At 61.3% G+C, this 17,322-nt stretch overlaps 1 protein-coding gene across 4 annotated transcripts in view; it reads left to right on the plus strand.

The window, feature by feature from the left end:
• The window catches only part of CARS1 (cysteinyl-tRNA synthetase 1), a 40,535-nt gene that overhangs the window by 11,075 nt on the left and 12,138 nt on the right, over positions 1-17,322 (plus strand). For all 4 annotated transcript variants that reach the window (XM_047692768.1, XM_047692767.1, XM_047692766.1 and 1 more), the window contains 12 exons: positions 283-379; positions 763-861; positions 1,734-1,880; positions 8,636-8,776; positions 8,965-9,053; positions 10,744-10,865; positions 14,963-15,075; positions 15,549-15,677; positions 16,045-16,174; positions 16,287-16,390; positions 16,789-16,886; positions 17,076-17,265. In XM_047692768.1, coding sequence (XP_047548724.1) covers positions 283-379; positions 763-861; positions 1,734-1,880; positions 8,636-8,776; positions 8,965-9,053; positions 10,744-10,865; positions 14,963-15,075; positions 15,549-15,677; positions 16,045-16,174; positions 16,287-16,390; positions 16,789-16,886; positions 17,076-17,265 — 1,459 coding nt within the window. The remainder of the gene's footprint in view (positions 1-282; positions 380-762; positions 862-1,733; positions 1,881-8,635; positions 8,777-8,964; positions 9,054-10,743; positions 10,866-14,962; positions 15,076-15,548; positions 15,678-16,044; positions 16,175-16,286; positions 16,391-16,788; positions 16,887-17,075; positions 17,266-17,322) is intronic.

The raw sequence follows: 17,322 nt of genomic DNA on the forward strand, positions 1-17,322 counted from the left end.
ATGAGCTCGCTGCCCTGTAGTGCCGTGGCCGGCGTCCTGGGCTACACGCCGACGTTTTGACCCGCAGGCCTTGGTTTCCCACCAGGCAGCCGTGGCGGGAACCCAGGTGTGGAGCAGGCCGGGCCGCATGGCGCTCCCAGCCCCCGCACGGGGCAGCAGCTGACTGGGGCAGGGCCGCGGAGGCCTTCCCCTGGCCCTCGTGGCCACGGCGCGGTGGGCTGAGGAGTGTGGTGGGCGGTGGGCCGCAGCGGGCAATGAGACAGGTGCGTCCCCACACTCCAGGTCCTACATCTCCTTCGACATCCTGCGGAGGGTGCTGCGCGACTACTTCGGGTACGACGTCTTCTACTGCATGAACATCACAGACGTGGACGACAAGGTAGGGCGCTGACCAGCACGTCCGCGTACGCGCAGCCGGGGGAGGAAGCAACGTTTGTAGATGAAATGCGGGGGCCTCAGCCCAGGGTGTGAGCCCCCTCCGTGTTGCGGCGTCACAGTTTATACCGATGACGTCATGTGGGGGCTGAGAGAACCCCGCATGTCCAGGCCCACTTGGTAAAACGGCAGCCCGTGGGGCTTCATGGCAGCAGGACCTGTGGTGGCACGTGCTCTTCTGCGCGGCACGTGTGGGGAGGGTGGGAGGGGGCGGCCCGGTTCCTCGAGACCAGCAAGGTCGCGGGAATAGCGTCGGTGCGGCGGCGCAGGGCTCGGAGCCTGCCTGCTACACGGGGCACGACCCCAGGGTCCCTCTCCTCCTTCCAGATCATCAAGAGGGCCCGGCAGAACTACCTGTTTGAGCGGTACCGGGAGAAGCAGCCGCGGGCAGCCCAGGTCCTGCAGGACGTTCACGCCGCCCTAAAGGTAAGCCCCTCGCTGTCTGCTCCCTGACTCCTGACTGTCCCTGGGGCAGTGGCCGCCCCCGCTGGGCCTCCACAGTGGACACAACTAAAACCAGCTCTGTCAGGGCCCCTGGGTTCTGACCGAGGTGGTCGCCTGGCCGCTGGGAAGCGGCTCCAGAAAGGCACTCGCACGGGGGTGTGGAGTCGGTGCCTGGGTCCCCCACTTCTGGGAGAGTGTCCGAGGGCGTCACGGGGGCACTGACGGACGCTCGCTCGTGCGATGCTCCAGATGTGCCCGCGGCTCTTCCGGGTGGAGGGCTGGGCCACGCGGTGCTGCCCGGGGCGACCCAGGCGCTGGGCCGAGCCGCCAAGACCGGGGGTGCTGGAAGTTCTCAGAAATTGAGGAGACGCGTCCTCTTGGTGGGTTCGCTTTGAAGGACACGTTAGGGGTCACTGTGGTAACAGAGTGAGGTCAGAGCGCGTCGCTCCTGCTCCTGGCGGCACGGACTGTTGGAGGGGCCGCGGCGGTCGCTCCTGCTGTGCTGCCGCGTGCTACGTCCACAGGAAACGCTGGAGTGAAATCAGAGCTCAGCCGTCTTCGGCCGACCAGGGGCCGGCCCACCAGGTCATGGGTGCTTTCGTGACGTTCACAAAGTCGCCAGGTGACGTCCCCGTGACCCAAGCGCAGCCTGTGACACCAGACCACCAGCCCCAGGGCGGACGTGAGGAGCGGGCCCTCAGGGCCCATCTGCCCCCTCTGTCCGACAGTCCGGCAGGGAGGCTGGGCCCACGCCCTTAGGGACGCAGACTTCTCTCTCGCCTCCAGTGAGGGCCCCGGGCGCGCGGGGCTGTGCTGAGCCGCATCCCACGGGCCCCCCTGTCCTGTGCTCGCAGCCGTTTTCAGCCAAGTTACGGGAGACCGCGGACCCCGACCGAAGGCAGATGCTGGAGCGCACCCGGCGAGCGGTGGAGCTGGCGGCCGAGCCGCTGCAGACGGCTGTGCAGAGCGGCCAGGCCGAGACGGCCGACGGCTGCGCCCAGGTGAGGTCCCCCCACGCCCGCCCCACCCCGGCAGCCTGCGGCCACACAGCGTCCTCACGGCACTGGGGGACCCGGAGTGTGTGCGGCAGGACCCTCCCGAGTCTTCCCGCCCGCTCTCCCGTGCTGCTTGGGGTCGCCCCTGCACAGGGAGCGGAGGGAGGCTGAGGTTGCGCTGGGCTCTCCTGCCCCCGGGAAAGGTTCTCCCTCAGACCCGCGGAGGGCAGGAGTGCAAGGGGGCCGGCTCCCTGCCAGCCTTTCCCGGAGAGGCCGTCAGGGCAGGCCACCGCGGGTCCCTTCCCCTGCACGCCGGCACCCCCTGCCGGCCCCTCTCGACACTCAGGGACGCAGGAGCTCCGGAAAAGATGCGGCCACAGCCGTCTGCCACCTGGAGGCCGGGGAAGAGACGCCCGCAGAGCCCGCCCGGCCTAGGCTTCCCTCTCGCTTTCCTCTTCCCTTACTTCAGGCTGCAGGCGCCGCGCGTTCTGAGCTTGGCGAGAAAGCGCGGCGGACGCGGCCTTCGGCTCCGCGTGCTCCTGCGTGGGGCCCCTGCGTGGTCTCGGCCGGCCGGCCTGCGATGGGCCTCCCGGGCCCAGCTCTCTCTCCCTCTCCTTGGGCGGCAGTCGCGTGTCCGTATGACTAGCAGCGCCGCGGCGAATTTTTTTCTTAATTGGTCCACTGGTTCTCTCTCCTTTAGAAAGTATGGTAAAATGTACACTTTGTAAAATTTGCCATCTTAACCATTTTTAGGTGCAGAGTTCAGGGGCATTAAACACATTCACACTGTTGTGTAGCCGTCCCCACTATCCATCTCTAGAACTTTCCATCTTCCCAGACAGACTGTCCCTGTGAGACACTGACCCCCATCCTCCCCCGGCCCTGGCGCCCACCATCCACTCTCTGTCCCCCTGAGACACCGACCCCCATCCCTTCCCCAGCCCCGGCACCCACCGTCTCCTCCGTCTCTGTGAATCTGGGGACTCCAGGGCCTTCATAGAAGCAGAATGCTATGGTGTCTCCTCTCACAGCTGGTGTCTTTCCCTTGGTATGATGTCCTGGCTGTGGCAGATGTCCTAGTGTCCTTTCTCAGACCAGCTGGGGCTGGCGGATATGGGTATCCAGTTCAGGGTCTGACACACGTGTGTCATTCCCGCCTTCGGGCCACCACGAGTGACGCAGCTGTGAGCAGGGACGTGCTCAGATCCTCTCAGGTCCCTGCGTCAGGTCCTTCTGGGCAGAGACTCCAAGAGGAGCTGCTAGGGGGTGCGGCCGGTGGGTTTGCGGGACGTGGAGGAAGTGCCACGCTGCCCCCCACGGCAGCACACTGGCGGTTTGTGCATGTGGCCGCCGGCACGGGTCAGCCTGTTTCTCACATCAGCTTCCCGATGAGCGTGACGTCGTGCCTTCAGTTTGCATCTGCCTGCTCTGTTCACGGTTGGGGACAATTTTCTGTCCGTCTCTGGGCACACGTTTGCAAGCGTGTCTCGAGACCATAACCCTGGGGAGGCTCTGCCGGACCGTGGGGTGCGTGACCCAGGAATCTGGGTGACTCTCGGGTCCCCAGCACCAGCCACGTGTCCGGCGACCCCCCAGGAGGGTGGATGTGTCCTTGCATCTGCGGGTGTCACGGGGACGCAGCCTGGGGGGCGGCTCCATGCACAGCAGACACGGCACGCTCCCCCCCACCAGTGGCAGACATTTTAGTTTTGATGGCGTCCAGCAGCCACCCTGTCCTTTCACAGATGGTGCCATCAGAGTTGTGGCACAGATGTCCCTGCCACACGCGCTCACGCAGGCTTGCTCCTCTGTGACCCTCTAGTTGTCTGGTTTTCCTCTCACTCTCAGGCCGGTGACCCAGTCTGAGCCACGTTTCGGATGGTGAGAGACCGGGTCTGACTCGTTCTGAGCATGGATGTCCGGTCGTTCTGGCACCTTCTACCGAAGGAACCTGTATTTGTCTCTACTGAACGGCCTCTGCTCCCCCGTCACGGATCGGGCAGCTCCGTCGGGGTGGGCTGTGTCTGGGCTCTCTCTCCTGCTCCTGGATCTGTGTCTCTTCTGCCAGCACCGTGCTGTCCCAGTCACTACGGTTTTGGAGAACGTCTTGAAATCAGGTGGTGTCAGGCCTCCGACTTTGTTCTCCTTCAGTATTGAGCTGGCTCTTTGGGGTTTTTGCCTCCGTGGAAGCGGAGAATCCGCGTGTGACGTCACTGCAGTGCCGCGCTAGGATGTCGACCCGGATGGCGCGGGATCCGTGGATCGTGTTGGCCAGAGCTGACATTTCGACGGGGTCGGGTCTCCCGCGTGTGAGCAGGAAGTAGCTCTGCTAGTCAGTCCTCCTTCGACTTCACCCATCAGACTTTCGTCGTCCTCGTGTAGATCTTGCACACGGTTCGTTAGGTTTACACCTGAGGATTTCGTCTTGGGGCGTGTGACGTAATGTGTTTATGGCAGATTCCCCGTGTCGCGTGCTGGCGTGCGGCCTCACGTCCTCCTCCCCGTGAGTATGCCTTCCATTTCCTCCACTTGTCGCCGCGTGAGCCAGTGCGTCCAGGGTGAGGCGGAGAAGGGGTGGCGAGAGGGAATGTCCTCGCGTTGCCCTGGACCTAGACGGAAAAGCTCGTGTCTCACCACGAAGCACGGTGTTAGCCGCGTGACTTCCGTTGCTGTCCTTGATCAAGGTGAGGAAGTTCCGCTCTGTTCCCGGTTTACTGAGACTTTATCATGAGCGGGTGTTGGGTTGTGCCCGTATGCTTTTCGCGCATCTGTGTGTTTACGGCGTTTTGCTTTCTTTACTGTGCTGCTGGAATGATTTACATTAATTGGTTTAATTAATTGGTGGAACCAGCCTTACATACCTATGAGAGCCACCACTTGGCTATGGTATATAATTCTTTTAGGACTTTTCTGGCTCTAATTTGCTAACATATTGTTAAGGATTTTTGCATCTATGTTAATGAGGAATATTGATCTGTAGTTTTCTGTTCTTGCGGTATCTTTGTTTTTGGTATTAGGGTAATGCCTTCCACCTAGAATGACATAGGAACTAGTCCCTCTGCTTCCTCTGGAAAACTATAGAAAATCCGTATAATCTGTCCCTTACATGTTTGGTAAAATTCACCAGTGAGCCCCTCTGGGCCAGGTGATTTCTGTTTTGGAAAATCATAAATTATTAATTAAATCTCGTCACTGGCTCATAAGCTTCTTCAGATTCTTTATATCATTATAAGTTTTGGCACCTTGTGTCTTTCAAAGAATCAGACCATTAACAGTTATCAAACTTGGGGGCACAGAGTTCTGTGTTTCTTTGTTATGCTTCTAATTTCCGTGAGGTCTGTAGTGATGTCCCTCCTTCGTTTGGGTGTTAGAATCTGTGGCCTCTCTCCTTTGTCTTAGGTAGTAGCCTGGCTAGAGGCACAACAATTTCATTCATTTCCTCAAGGAACCAGTTTCTGGATTTGTTGATTTTCCTCTGTTGATTTCTTGTTTTTGGCTTTTTTATTGTTTCTTTTCTGTCAGTTTGGAGTTGACTTGTTCTTGTTTTCTTACTTTTCTGGGGCAGAAGCTTGAATGAGGGACTTTAGATCTGTCTGTGTGTCTAATCCATCCGCCTGGTGTCGTGGGCTTCTAACCGCTGCTTTCGCTGCATCTCACCAATTTGGATAAGCTGTGTTTTCACTTTCATTTATTCCAAAAATTTTAATTTTTTCTCAAGGTATCTTCTTTGACCCTTGTGTGCTTTGGAAGCGTGTTGTTTGTGGGGACATTCCGGCTCTCTTTCTAGGACTGATTTCCAGTTCGGTTCCATGGTGGTCCGAGAGCAGACCCCACATATGATGTCTATTCTTTCGAATTTGTTTGGGCGTGTTCTGGGGCCCGGCCTGCTGACGGTGCTGGTGAACATTCCAGGAGAGCGTGAGAGGAATGTGTGTCCTGCTGCTGGGGGACCCAGTGGTCTGTAGAGGTCCTTCAGGTCCGGCTGACCAAGGGTGTGGTTGAGGTCAGCTGTGTCCTCGCTGACCCCTGCTGGGCCAGTGTGTGCCCGAGGGAGGGTCCTGAAGTCCCCGGCCACCTTCGTGGGTTCATCTGTTTCTCCTTGGAGTTCTGTTTGCTTTGGCCTCGTGTGCTTGCTGCCCTGCCGTTGGGCCCGTGTCCCGGGAGCACCGCTGTCTCGCAGAATGGACCCCTTTGTCCACCGAGCTCTTCTCTACTGATGGCCGTCTTGCCCCCAGTGACGTGGCGCTGTCGGAAAGCAGCCACTCCTGCTCTGTCTCGGTTCTTGTTAGCGTGGCTCGTTTGTCTCCATCGACTGCGAGTCTGTATGCAGATTCCTGTGACAACGTACAGTCGGGGCTTGTATTTTGATCTCCCAAACTGTGCTGTGAGGCGCATTTAGACCGCTGGCGTCCCCAGTGGCACGGAGACAGCTGGGTCCCTCACTGCTGGATTACTCTGTTCGCCGCCCTTGTTCTCGCTCCCGCTCACGTCCTCCGGTCCTTTCCTGCCGTCTGTGGTTCTGACTGAGCATTTCCCATGATTCCACTTTCTCTCCTCTTAGAGCAAATCAGTTAACCTTTTTTTTAGTGGTCACCCTAGAGTTTGCAATATACACTCCCCACGAATTTCAGTCCACTGTCAAAGGCACAACCCTACCCTCAGTGCTTTACAGTGACAGTGACCTAGTTCTGCCTCCCGTCCTCACGCTGCCGCTGTCACTCACTTTACCTGTCTGTAAACCCGGTGTGTGGGGCTCCGTGTGTGTCGCGGACGCACGTAAGCAGGCAGACTGATGCGTTCTTGCTGTTACTGTTTTGATCTAACAGGTGTTAAGTCAATGAACAAAAGCGAGTTGTGGGGTGCCCAGGGGTCTCAGCCAGTGGAGCTCAGGGCATGGTCTCGGGGTCCTGGGCTGGAGCCGGGTGATGGGCTCTGTGCTCAGCAGGGGCGACCTTGAGGTTCTCTCTCCCTCCGCCCCCTGCACTCGCGTCCACACACACACTCTCCCTCTCAGCACATAAACAATTTTTATTTAAAAAGGAAAAACAGAAGCTTTCACTTTACCTTTGCATCTTCTCTCCGTTGCTCTCCCTCACAGACCCAAGCTTCTGACCTCTTGTGTGTTCTCTAGAGAACTTCGCCCTCTTCTTGCAAACCAGGCCTCCTGGCAACGAGTCCCCTTGACTTTTGCTTGCCTGAGAGCCTCTGTTTCCCTTTGCTTTTGAAGGATGAGCTCGCAGGGCCCGAGGTTCTAGGGTAGCGAGGGTCCTCTCTGGACACTGATGTGTCCCCTGCATCCCTTGCTTTGTGAGGAGGAGGGGGCTGTGGTTCTTACCGTGTTTGCTCACAGGCAAAGTGTTTGTCCTCGGACTCCTTTCGGGACTTTCTGCAGCTTGCGCGCGCACAGCTCGGCTGTGCTGTCCTGCCCGTGGTCCCCGGGGTTCCCTGGACCTGCAGTTCAGGCTCTGCCGCGAGCGGGGCGCCCTCTGCCGGTGGACTCCAGCTGTTTCTCTGCTCCTTCCCCTCCTGTCCCTCTGGCGTCTCCCCGAGCACCCAGCACACCATTTGTGCTCGTCCCGCAGTCTCTGGCCATTCTGCTGGGTTCCATTCTGTCTCTGCGAAGGCAGCCTGTCTGCTGTGCCATTGGGGGGTTTCTCTTCGGGGGCCCCCCAGCTCCGAGACTCCTCCATCAGCCACGTCCGATCTGCCGATGCTCCCACTGAAGACGATCTTCGTTTCTGTCCCAGTGGCGCTGCTCTCTGGTGTCTCCTTCCCGTTTTCTTAGGACTGCCTTCTGTCCGCTCGCCGTGCCCTCCGTCCTTGCACACGGGCAGCCTGGTGCCCTGGAACCTGAGCGTATTCGTCCTGGTGGTTTCCGGCCCCGGGGCTGAGAGCCCGGGGTTCCCTGCCGCGTCTGGCTCTACGGCTGCCCTGTGTCCTCAGTGTGGTGGCCAGGCTCAGGGGGGCCCGTGTGCCAGGCGTGGGGCTCAGTCCCCAGCGTGCTGCGCCTATGGACTGAGTGTCCTGGCGGATCCCCCTCACCGCTGGCCTCCCAGCAACAGTTAGCAGGGCTGTCCCACCTGGGGGCTCTTGGTGGGACACCCTAGCTGCTCCTTCCCTGTTAGCCTCGTGGATCCACACGCACCCACCCTGCATGCCTTCGCCATGTCTCCCACATGCACTTTCCCTGCACTTTCTCCCTCTGCCCTTTGTTCTTTGCCCTTTCACCCTCACGGGGGACCCCAGACCGCCTGCCTGTCCCCACATCCCTGTCGCTTCAGTACATGTGCTGGAAACCCCGGGTTCCTCCAGAGGTGGACCTTGGTCCCCCCGGCGTACGAGACTCAGGCTGCAGCCGTGACACCCACATCCCGTCCCAGATGGACATTTCTCTGGAGTGACGTGGGTGCTGCGGTGACAGGACTGGTCTCATACCATAGCCCCACTGGGGTGGTGCGTGACATGGGGCTGGCATCTTTGGTTGACGGCCGCTGACTGTCGGTACGCCGTGGCCTTGGTGCTTCTATCCGGGATGGGGTTCTGCCCACCCGTCCTGGCCGCGGACGTCCTGAGATGGCTTCAGCGAGCATCTGAGCCTCCCGTTCGCAGTCTGGTGCCTCTCAGCACTGAGCCGATCACAGGAGTGTTATGGTCTCGCGGGGACGGCAGCCTTCAGTAGAGCAGGGCCGTGATCCCCGTGGCCCGACTGCGCGGGGTGCGGTCTGGCACGTGTGTGTGGACGTTGCGCTCTTTCTGCTCAGGTGCTGCTGGAGGAAGCAAAGGACTTGCTCTCGGACTGGCTGGACGGCAGCCTTGGCCATGAGGTCACCGACAACTCCATCTTCTCCAAACTGCCCAAGTTCTGGGAGGAGGAGTTCCACAGAGACATGGAGGCGCTGAACGTGAGTGCGGCCAGTGGGCCTGTGCCCTCTGCACCCCAGCGCCCCCGCGGCCTCACACCCCAGCTTCCTGCGCACGCACCGAGGGCACAGGCGGCTTCTCGGCCGCATTTGGTTCCGCCGGTTTCCTGGGGGCACTCATCTGAGGCCGACGTTTCAGAAGAAGAACAAACCTTCTCCGGCGTCCACAGGTCCTCCCTCCAGACGTCTTAACCCGCGTTAGTGAGTACGTGCCGGAGATTGTGAACTTCGTCCAGAAGATTGTGGACAATGGTTACGGGTGAGCGGAGGGCCCTTCTCGGAGCCGTGTGCCATCCGGCGGGGGGGTTGCTGAGGAGGGCAGCGCTCTGTCTCTGGGAGGGGACACGGAGCAGGGAGGCCGCTGGGACTGTGGCCACCCCGGGCGTGTGGTTGCCTGGTGCCGCTCTCACCAAGCTCACAGACCAGGCGGCTGAAGCAGCAGAAATGGGTTTGCTCCCAGCTCCAGACGGCAGATTTCTGAGGCCACCAGCATGCCCATGGGGCGGGCTCCTCAGGGCAGGGTGTCAGTGCTGGCCCTGTCCTCAGCTTGCGGGCAGTGGCCTTCTTGCAGACTTCTCTCCCGTTTGTCGCTCTGCCCGTGGGCTGCTCGGGCTCCTCTTATGTCCCGATGACCTTTTATGCAGGCAGCTGCGTGGGGGTCCCGCGGGGTTAGGGCTCACCCTGGGGACCCCACTTTACTTCTGGGAAGACCTAGTCTCCAAACCCACCTCCACTTGGTGCTAGCAATGAGGACCATACACAGGGATCTGGGGGCCTCTGCACGCTGACCTCCCGGCAGGCCTCTTCCCTCCGTGCCGCTGGGTCCCTAGCTTCCAGGCTGCTCCGTTAGAGACCTGTTGGGCTTCGCCTGGGCATTGGCCACCATCCAACAGGTCCTCAGCCCTGCGGTCGCCACATGTTCGCTCAAGGCAGGCAGGAGCAGCAGGACGGTGGTGCTGGCTGCCCCCGGAGCACCCCCGGCAGACAGGCAGGTGCAGCCCGGGGTAAAGCCAGCAGGGCAGCAAGCTCAGACCGTGAGCACAGAGCCCGGCCTGGTGAGCGTGGACCTGCCAGGTGTCTGGAGGCGTCGGCCTCGCCGTGTGGGCAGGGAGTCCCCTCCCATGGCAAGGGTGTTCCCTGGGGCCCTTCGCGTGGCTGATTCCACACGCTCCGCTGCAGCCCTGGTCTCCGATCCTAGCACTGCCTGATGGCGGGAAACACGGTCAGCTGTCCATGGTGGGCATGCTCCAAAATACCGACAAGTGGAGGCGTAAACGGGAGCGCGGTGTCTGCAGCACATGACGCTCGTTTGTGGCCCCCCGAGGAGATTGCTTCCCACCTCGCAGGGCAGACGAGGCAGCCACTGAGCCCATTGAGGGGTGTGGGGCTCCTGGCGTGGGCCTGGAGCAGCGCCCATTCTCTGGAAGGGATGGCACCTCCACTCTCTGCCCAACTTGACACGACCGCTCAGGGCAGCACCGTGCCACACTGAGTGCCGCGGGCAAGGCCAAGGTGGGAGAAGACGGAGCATTCTGGGCCACCACAGTCTGGCATGCTTCTGGGAGGCAGAGAGCCGAGGCTGGGCACATGGGAATGTAGCCAGAGTGGGAGCCTGGTGGGACCACGCCGTTTCCGAGCTGAGGGGCCAGGTGGGAGCTGCAGGGTCACCGCATGCGAGCAGAGGGTCTGTAGAGGGACCCGCTGCCCAACGAGTGAGGAGTTGGCCTCCGTGGCGTGAAGTGTCCTTGTCGGGCCCAGCCAGCCTGCACGGTGGCCGTGGTGGTGTTGCTGTGTCACGGGACTAAATGGCTGAGCCTGCCCGGACACACAGGGCAGAGCAGGTGGAAGCAGCCCGTGACCCTGGGCTCTTCGGGTCGTCCTCTGGTCAGGTGTCCTGGGCTGTCTCCAGATCCATCCCGCTTTCCCACAACCTTGTTCTTATCTTCCAGCTACACCTCAAACGGGTCCGTCTACTTTGATACAGTGAAGTTTGCGTCCAGCGACAGACACTCCTACGGGAAGCTGGTGCCCGAGGCTGTGGGGGACCAGAAAGCCCTGCAGGAAGGAGAAGGTGAACAGGCGGGAGATGGGTTGCTGGGGGGCTTCCAGCCCGAGCAGGGCAGCCTCGCCCCCAGCCCCAGCCGTGCTTCCTGGGCTGCTGGGAGGCACCTATTCCCTCGGGATTCCAGGAGTTTCCACAAGCAGGACAGAGGGCCGGATATGCCGCATCTTGAGCACAGCACACCTTGGGCCCGGGCCCCCAGGGCTGGCGTCTGTGCAGCTGAGGGCACCTGAGGGTCTGGGAGGGACGTTGCCATGCGCCTGGTGCATTAGCAGGATGCGGGTCGTGCCCTGCTAAAAGGGCACGAAAGCTGCCCACGTGGGGTCGGCAGGCAGCACCCCCGGCAGCTGAGCTCCGCTTTGGGGAGATGAAACCCCAGGGCTGTTCTGATTGAAGGCACGGTTTCAGTGCCCCCACGCGGTCCCAAGGAGCGTAGCGTGCCGCTTCCAGAACGGGTGCTGCGAGCGGGGGGCTGGCCACGGGCTCGGCTCCGCACAGTACTGAAACGCGCCCGGGCCGAGTCAGGCAGGGACATGGAGCAGGAACTGTGACCATCCTGGTTCTGGGTGTGAGCAGGGACGTCACACTGTCAGCGCCAGGCAGCACCTCGCGGAGCTGCTCTCTCGTCCCACCGAGGGATGCGCATCTCCCGCAGCCCCGGTGCTCGTCATGAGCCCGGTGCAGCTGACCCTTGAGTGACACCGGTTTAAACCGCGTGCAGGTGACTCCCTGTGAGTGCAGCTCGGTGCTGCCCACGGGTTCCTTCCAGTTTTCTCCGTGACCTCTTGTCTAGCTCACGTTCTGTTCCCAGCAGCGTGTGTGACGTGTCGTGCACGGTGGTGTCTCTGTGCTGTTCTGCCGCCGAGGGGCGCTCTGGCCAGCGGGGGAGCTGTTCCTGGCTCTGGTCGTGGGGGGTCAGCCTCCCCAGCCCCCTGCCTGGCACTGTTCAAAAAGGGTCACCTGTATTGAATGTAGACACGAGGCTTTTTCAGGACGGGGCCAAATAAGGTTTGTCTTTACAGTGTCCCTCCACCCTTACGTCCTCAGGAACTCGGGCCAGACCACAGAAGCTGCAGTCCAGGGGCACAGGGAAGGCTCGCACACGCCTGGGGCACATGCTGTTGACCCCCTGTGTTTCTGGAAGGCAGTTTGCCCATAAAAACGTTCGTACTTTTTGAGGAAGTACTTTCCCCTCTGGGACTCTGTGTAGGGAGGCATCAGAACCTCACACAGCACGGCATGGGAATGCGGAGAAGCAATAGGCTAAGAGGGTTGGGTGGCGTTGGTACCAGACCCTGGGGCATCCAAGGCTAAAGGCTTGTCAGAGAAAAGGAGGCGTTCGGTGGCCCCCATGTGGCCATCCCTGGGGGGGAGAAACACCGTGTCCGTGAGGGGAGGCAGTGCGCATGGCCCACAGGCTGGTGGCTCAGGCAGGCTAAGGGTCTCAACCCGCAGGATTAAGGTACACAGGGAGCAGGGCTTTGCGTAGCAGATCAGGACTCGACAGCATGAATAAGGGCAGGGCCCGTCCTTTACGCTCACTCAGGACACACACCGGGCACAGAGCAAGTCTCCGTGGTTCCCCAGCGTCATCTGCCTGTGACACACTGAGCTGAGCCAGGTACCAGCACCTACGGGGCATGGACGGGGGACCGACCCGTCAACCATCACAGTCCTGAGCGACCCCATGGGGACGCCACTCAGCAGCAGGGGCACAACCCGTCACTTAGGGCAGCTGGGGGCTTGGGACTCGCAGTGAAAGAGCGAAGACGGAAGACGCGTGGGGTGCGTGGCCAGGAAGCTCCGGAAGGAGCTGCTGAGAGAGCAGGAGATGAGATCGAAGAGGAGCGGAACGGAAATAACGCAAGACGCCAGCCGCCAGGTTCTGGGCGGAGATGAACCCAGTGGGAGAACGTGTGACAAGCCTGACACGTGAACCCCAACGATTCGTGGAGATGCCTGGACAGAGCTGCACAGGACTGGTGGCCGCGCAGGGACAGCGGGCCGCACGGAGCAGGGAGCTCGGACTGCAGGCGGCGGGCGCCGGGGCCGCGGCAGGAGGGAGGGCGCCGGAGACCGGAACACGCGCGCAGCTGGCCAGCAGTCCTCGCCATCTGGCCGCTGCCAGGTTCTTGTTCTGTTTTAAGTGACCTGTGCGTCCAGCGTGGGGCTCAAGCTCCCGGCCCGAGACCGAGTCCTGCTCTTCCAGCAACGCCAGCCGGGCCCTCGGAGTTCTTAAATATTGCTTGCACTTGCGCCTTTTTTCTTCCAGACTGACTTTAGAATCGCTTCGTGGTCCAGGGACGGGTAGCAGAATCCAACAGCAAACACACAGGAGAGGGACATGCCTTCCTTAAGGGACAGTCCCGCTTCTGGGGCGTTGTGACCCCCAGCATGAGCCCCTCACTGGAGGGACGCTGGGCTGTGGGGACTCTGGTAGAGACGGGGCCTGGAGCCATCTCAGGGCTCCTGATGCGTGTGGGGTCACGGGGGTCACCTCTGGGGAGGGAGATGAGAAGTGACACTGGGGGAGCAGGAGCAATTGTGTGACACGTCTTAAAGAACTTAGAGCAAATAGCAAGTACTTTGCCAAGGTGACTTTGTCGAAGTGTGGGACACGGGCCATCTGTGGAAGAGGGTCCTCTTTACAGTCCCAGAATTTCTCAAAACAAAATTTCAAAAGTCATGTGTGTCATGAGTAACTGTGTACATATAATGGAAGTCAGAAGCTTAAACGTGTGTCATCGGCCACACAGCGGCTAAAGGAACGTCATCGCACCACATGAGACCGTGTCACAGGTGCAACGCGGTGACCTGCTCCAAGAGAGGCAGAGGCAGCGAGGGCGGAGTCTGTCCTGCTGCTGGGGCAGTCTGGGTAGGATACCGAAAGGCCAACAGCGAGAATCTCTTTCTTTGTGATTGTGCCATTTTTTTTTAAGGTTTTATATATTTATGTGACAAACAGAGATCTCAAGTAGGCAGAGAGGCAGGCAGAGAGAGAGGAGGAAGCAGGCTTCCTGCTGAGCAGAGAGCCCGATGTGGGGCTCGATCCCAGGACCCTGAGATCATGACCTGAGTCGAAGGCAGAGGCTTAACCCACTGAGCCACCCAGGTGCCCCCGATCATGCCATTTTTACTGGCTCTTCCTCGTATTTCCCGCATGTCCCACTCAGAGCGCCCGTGTTGCAGCCGTCAGGTCTGTGGTGCAGACACCCTGGGTGCTCTCCCTCCGACTGCCGCCAGGGCGCCTTCTCCGTGGCCCGACTCCGCACTCGAAAGGTGGCTGTCATTGAGTTCGGGCCTTTGCGGCCCTGGACACTGGGCCGAGTCTGCCGTTCCTGTTCCAGAGCTGTCTGCGAGGGGGCGACAGCACCCAGGGAAAGGCAGCACTGAGGCCACACTCCGGGACCCCACTGAAGGCCCTGGCGCTGCCCACACTCACCCGGTGGCCGCCTGAAGGGGACTAATGGCGGGGTTCGCTGCCTTGGCCGCCAGTGCACTGCACAGGTCCTACGTGTGGTCCGGTCTCCTGCGCTGATGCTTTCCCCTCACTCCCGCCCGACACAGGCTGGCCCCGCCCCAGCTGGCCCTGTCTGCCTTCCGGGGTCCTCGTCCGGGACCCGAACTTGCCCAGGAGGAGCAGGGGTGTCCTAATTGCCACCTCTGCGGCCAAGGGGCCACACCCAGCAGGACCTGCTGGTCCTCAGACCCTGGGAGCCATGCAGGCCGTCAGCTCGAGACTCCCTCTGCGAGAGCTGCCACCGGACCATGACCTCACTCCTCCGACCTGAGCGCTGTGACTTACCTTAGACCCAGACCGCGGCTATGAGGGGTGGGCGGGGAGAGGGGCGTCTGAGGGACCGGCGGGTGTGGTTCAGGCCCTGGGGAATGGGAGCTTTCCTGGCTGGGGCAGCACTGACATCCGGTCGTGGTGAAGCTGTGTGCTGACCAAGCAAATGAGAGGAAATTCGAAGCACCAGCTAGTAACCCCCAGACGTGGCCTTGCAGTGACACGGCTCTTTCTGGCAGAGTCCTGCATGCAGGTCCGGGTGACCCGCTGGGTCCGGACAGGCAGCACTGGGTGACCTGCTTCCTCGTGTCCGCAGGTGACCTGAGTATCTCGGCAGACCGTCTGAGTGAGAAGCGGTCCCCTAATGACTTCGCCCTGTGGAAAGCCTCCAAGCCAGGCGAGCCATCCTGGCCGTGCCCCTGGGGAAAGGTGTGCTCCCGGGAAGGTGCGGGTGGCAGGGGTGGGCGCCCTCGCTGCTGTGGTGCCTGTCTGCCCTGTGCTGGCGGCCTGCAGACCACAGAGCCTTGTGAGCCTTTGGGCACATGACTTCCCTTCTGGGACTCTGCCTGGTGCACCTAGGGAGCAGGTGGACGGACTGCCTCCAATGCCCCCGTGTCCTTGTGGCCTCAGACTGGAGGCTAGTCCTTGCTCTGGTGTCCCCGTGACAATGGTCCCGGCGGCCCAGAGCCAGGGAATGGGGTGCGGGCACCTGCGTCTGGTCCAGGCCTGGGCAGTTCTGAGAGTAACGTGGCTGGACCCGGACAGCAGGGGCTCCCTGAGTGTTCATGTGCAGAGCATAACGTCTGTTCCGGTAAGGCTCAGGGGTTTTGAGGGTCAGGAGCGCAGGAAACTTGAAGGCCTGGACCGAGAGTGGCCGGTCACGGGGTTGTCTGGCTCTGCAGGGGCGTCCAGGATGGCACATCGAATGCTCTGCCATGGCGAGCGCTCTCCTGGGGAACTCGATGGACATTCACGGAGGGGGCTTCGACCTCCGGTTCCCCCACCATGACAACGAGCTGGCCCAGTCGGAGGTAGGCAGGGGCTGGGGCCGCTGTGCCCGCTGGTGGCGTGGTGGGGTGGGGGGGGGTGTCTTGAGATCCCCACAGTGGTGGAAGCAGCCAGGGGCGCAGCCAGCCAGGAGCTGGGCACAGCCTTACGCCCACATCAGGGCTCTCTGCTGGGATCTGAACCCTTGTTCGGTCTGATTTCCTGCGCAAACAGCCTGAGCTCTGGCAACAGACTGGTCTGGATTGGAACCGGTCGTTGCCGCTCGGCTCGCTGGTCCAGGGCCACCCCTGAGCCCCAGCTCGAAGAGGCAGCCCCTCTCGTGCGTCCACCGCGTGAACCGAGTGCCCGCAGAATGCCCCGACCCTGCCCCCTCTGCCCCTTCCCGAGCAGGCCTACTTTGAGAATGACTGCTGGGTGCGCTACTTCCTGCACACGGGTCACCTGACCATCGCCGGCTGCAAGATGTCCAAGTCACTCAAGAACTTCATCACCATTAAAGACGCCTTGAAGAAGCACTCTGGTAGGCCTGAGCCCCTCCCCCCAGGCCTGAGCCCCGCCCCCGAGGCCTGAGTGCCCTGTTGTCGGGAGGCGCCCTGGCAGTGGCCGACCCTCCGTGCTGTCCCCCGTCCCAGCGCGGCAGCTGCGGCTGGCCTTTCTCATGCACTCCTGGAAGGACACACTGGACTACTCGAGCAACACCATGGAGTCGGCACTGCAGTACGAGAAGTTCCTGAACGTAAGCCCCCCTCCTGCTCTGCTCGGCCCCGGCGGGGTCCTTCCCGCGCCCGTGCCCACTGATGGGGCACGCGGGATGGCGTCCCCGCGCTGAGAGGGCAACCGGCCTGGCTCCCCAATCCTGAAGCCCCGCTGACCTGCTAGAGTCAGGCGCCCACGTCCTCTTGTGCCCGTGGGGTGCGTTTCCTGCACACCTGTGGGCAGAGCCACTGTCCCAGGCAGAGCCACTGTCCCAGGCAGAGCCACTGTCCCAGGCAGAACTGGCCGTTGGTGCGGTGTCAGCGCTGTGGTTTCTCTGGTGACACGTGATGGAGATGCGCTTCACCACGGAAACTCTCTCAGACGCCTCTGGGGCAGAAAACTCTTCTATGGCCGTTAATCCAAATCTTCTGACTTTAGGAGTTTTTCCTAAACGTGAAAGACATCCTCCGAGCTCCCGTGGATATAACTGGTCGGTTTGAGAAGTGGGAGAACGAAGAGTCGGAGCTGAACAGGAGGTAGGAGACGTCTCTCCAGCCCGTGAGCGTGGCAGACCCCCTGGCGGGGAGGCCGCCTGGCACCATGGCTCCCCATGTACAGACCCACACCCAGGCCTGCTGCGCCCGCGGGGACCACGATCTGGCCGCCAGACACGCGCATGCACATGCACTGTGTCACCAGCTGACGTGCCCGGTCCTCTTGCTCAGCTTTTACGACAAGAAGGCGGCGGTTCACGAAGCCCTGTGTGACAACGTCGACACGCGCACGGTCTTGGAAGAAATGAGGGCTCTGGTCAGCCAGTGCAACCTGTACATGGCAGCCCGGAAGGCTGCCCGGAGGAGGCCCAACCGGGCACTGCTGGAACGCATTGCCCTCTACCTCACCCACATGCTGAAGGTAGGCGGCCCTCGAGCTGCAGACCCCTGCGGCTCTTGCTAAGCTGCGTGTGCACAG

Source organism: Lutra lutra, chromosome 10, assembly GCF_902655055.1.
Source record: "Lutra lutra chromosome 10, mLutLut1.2, whole genome shotgun sequence".
NCBI lineage: Eukaryota > Metazoa > Chordata > Mammalia > Carnivora > Mustelidae > Lutra > Lutra lutra.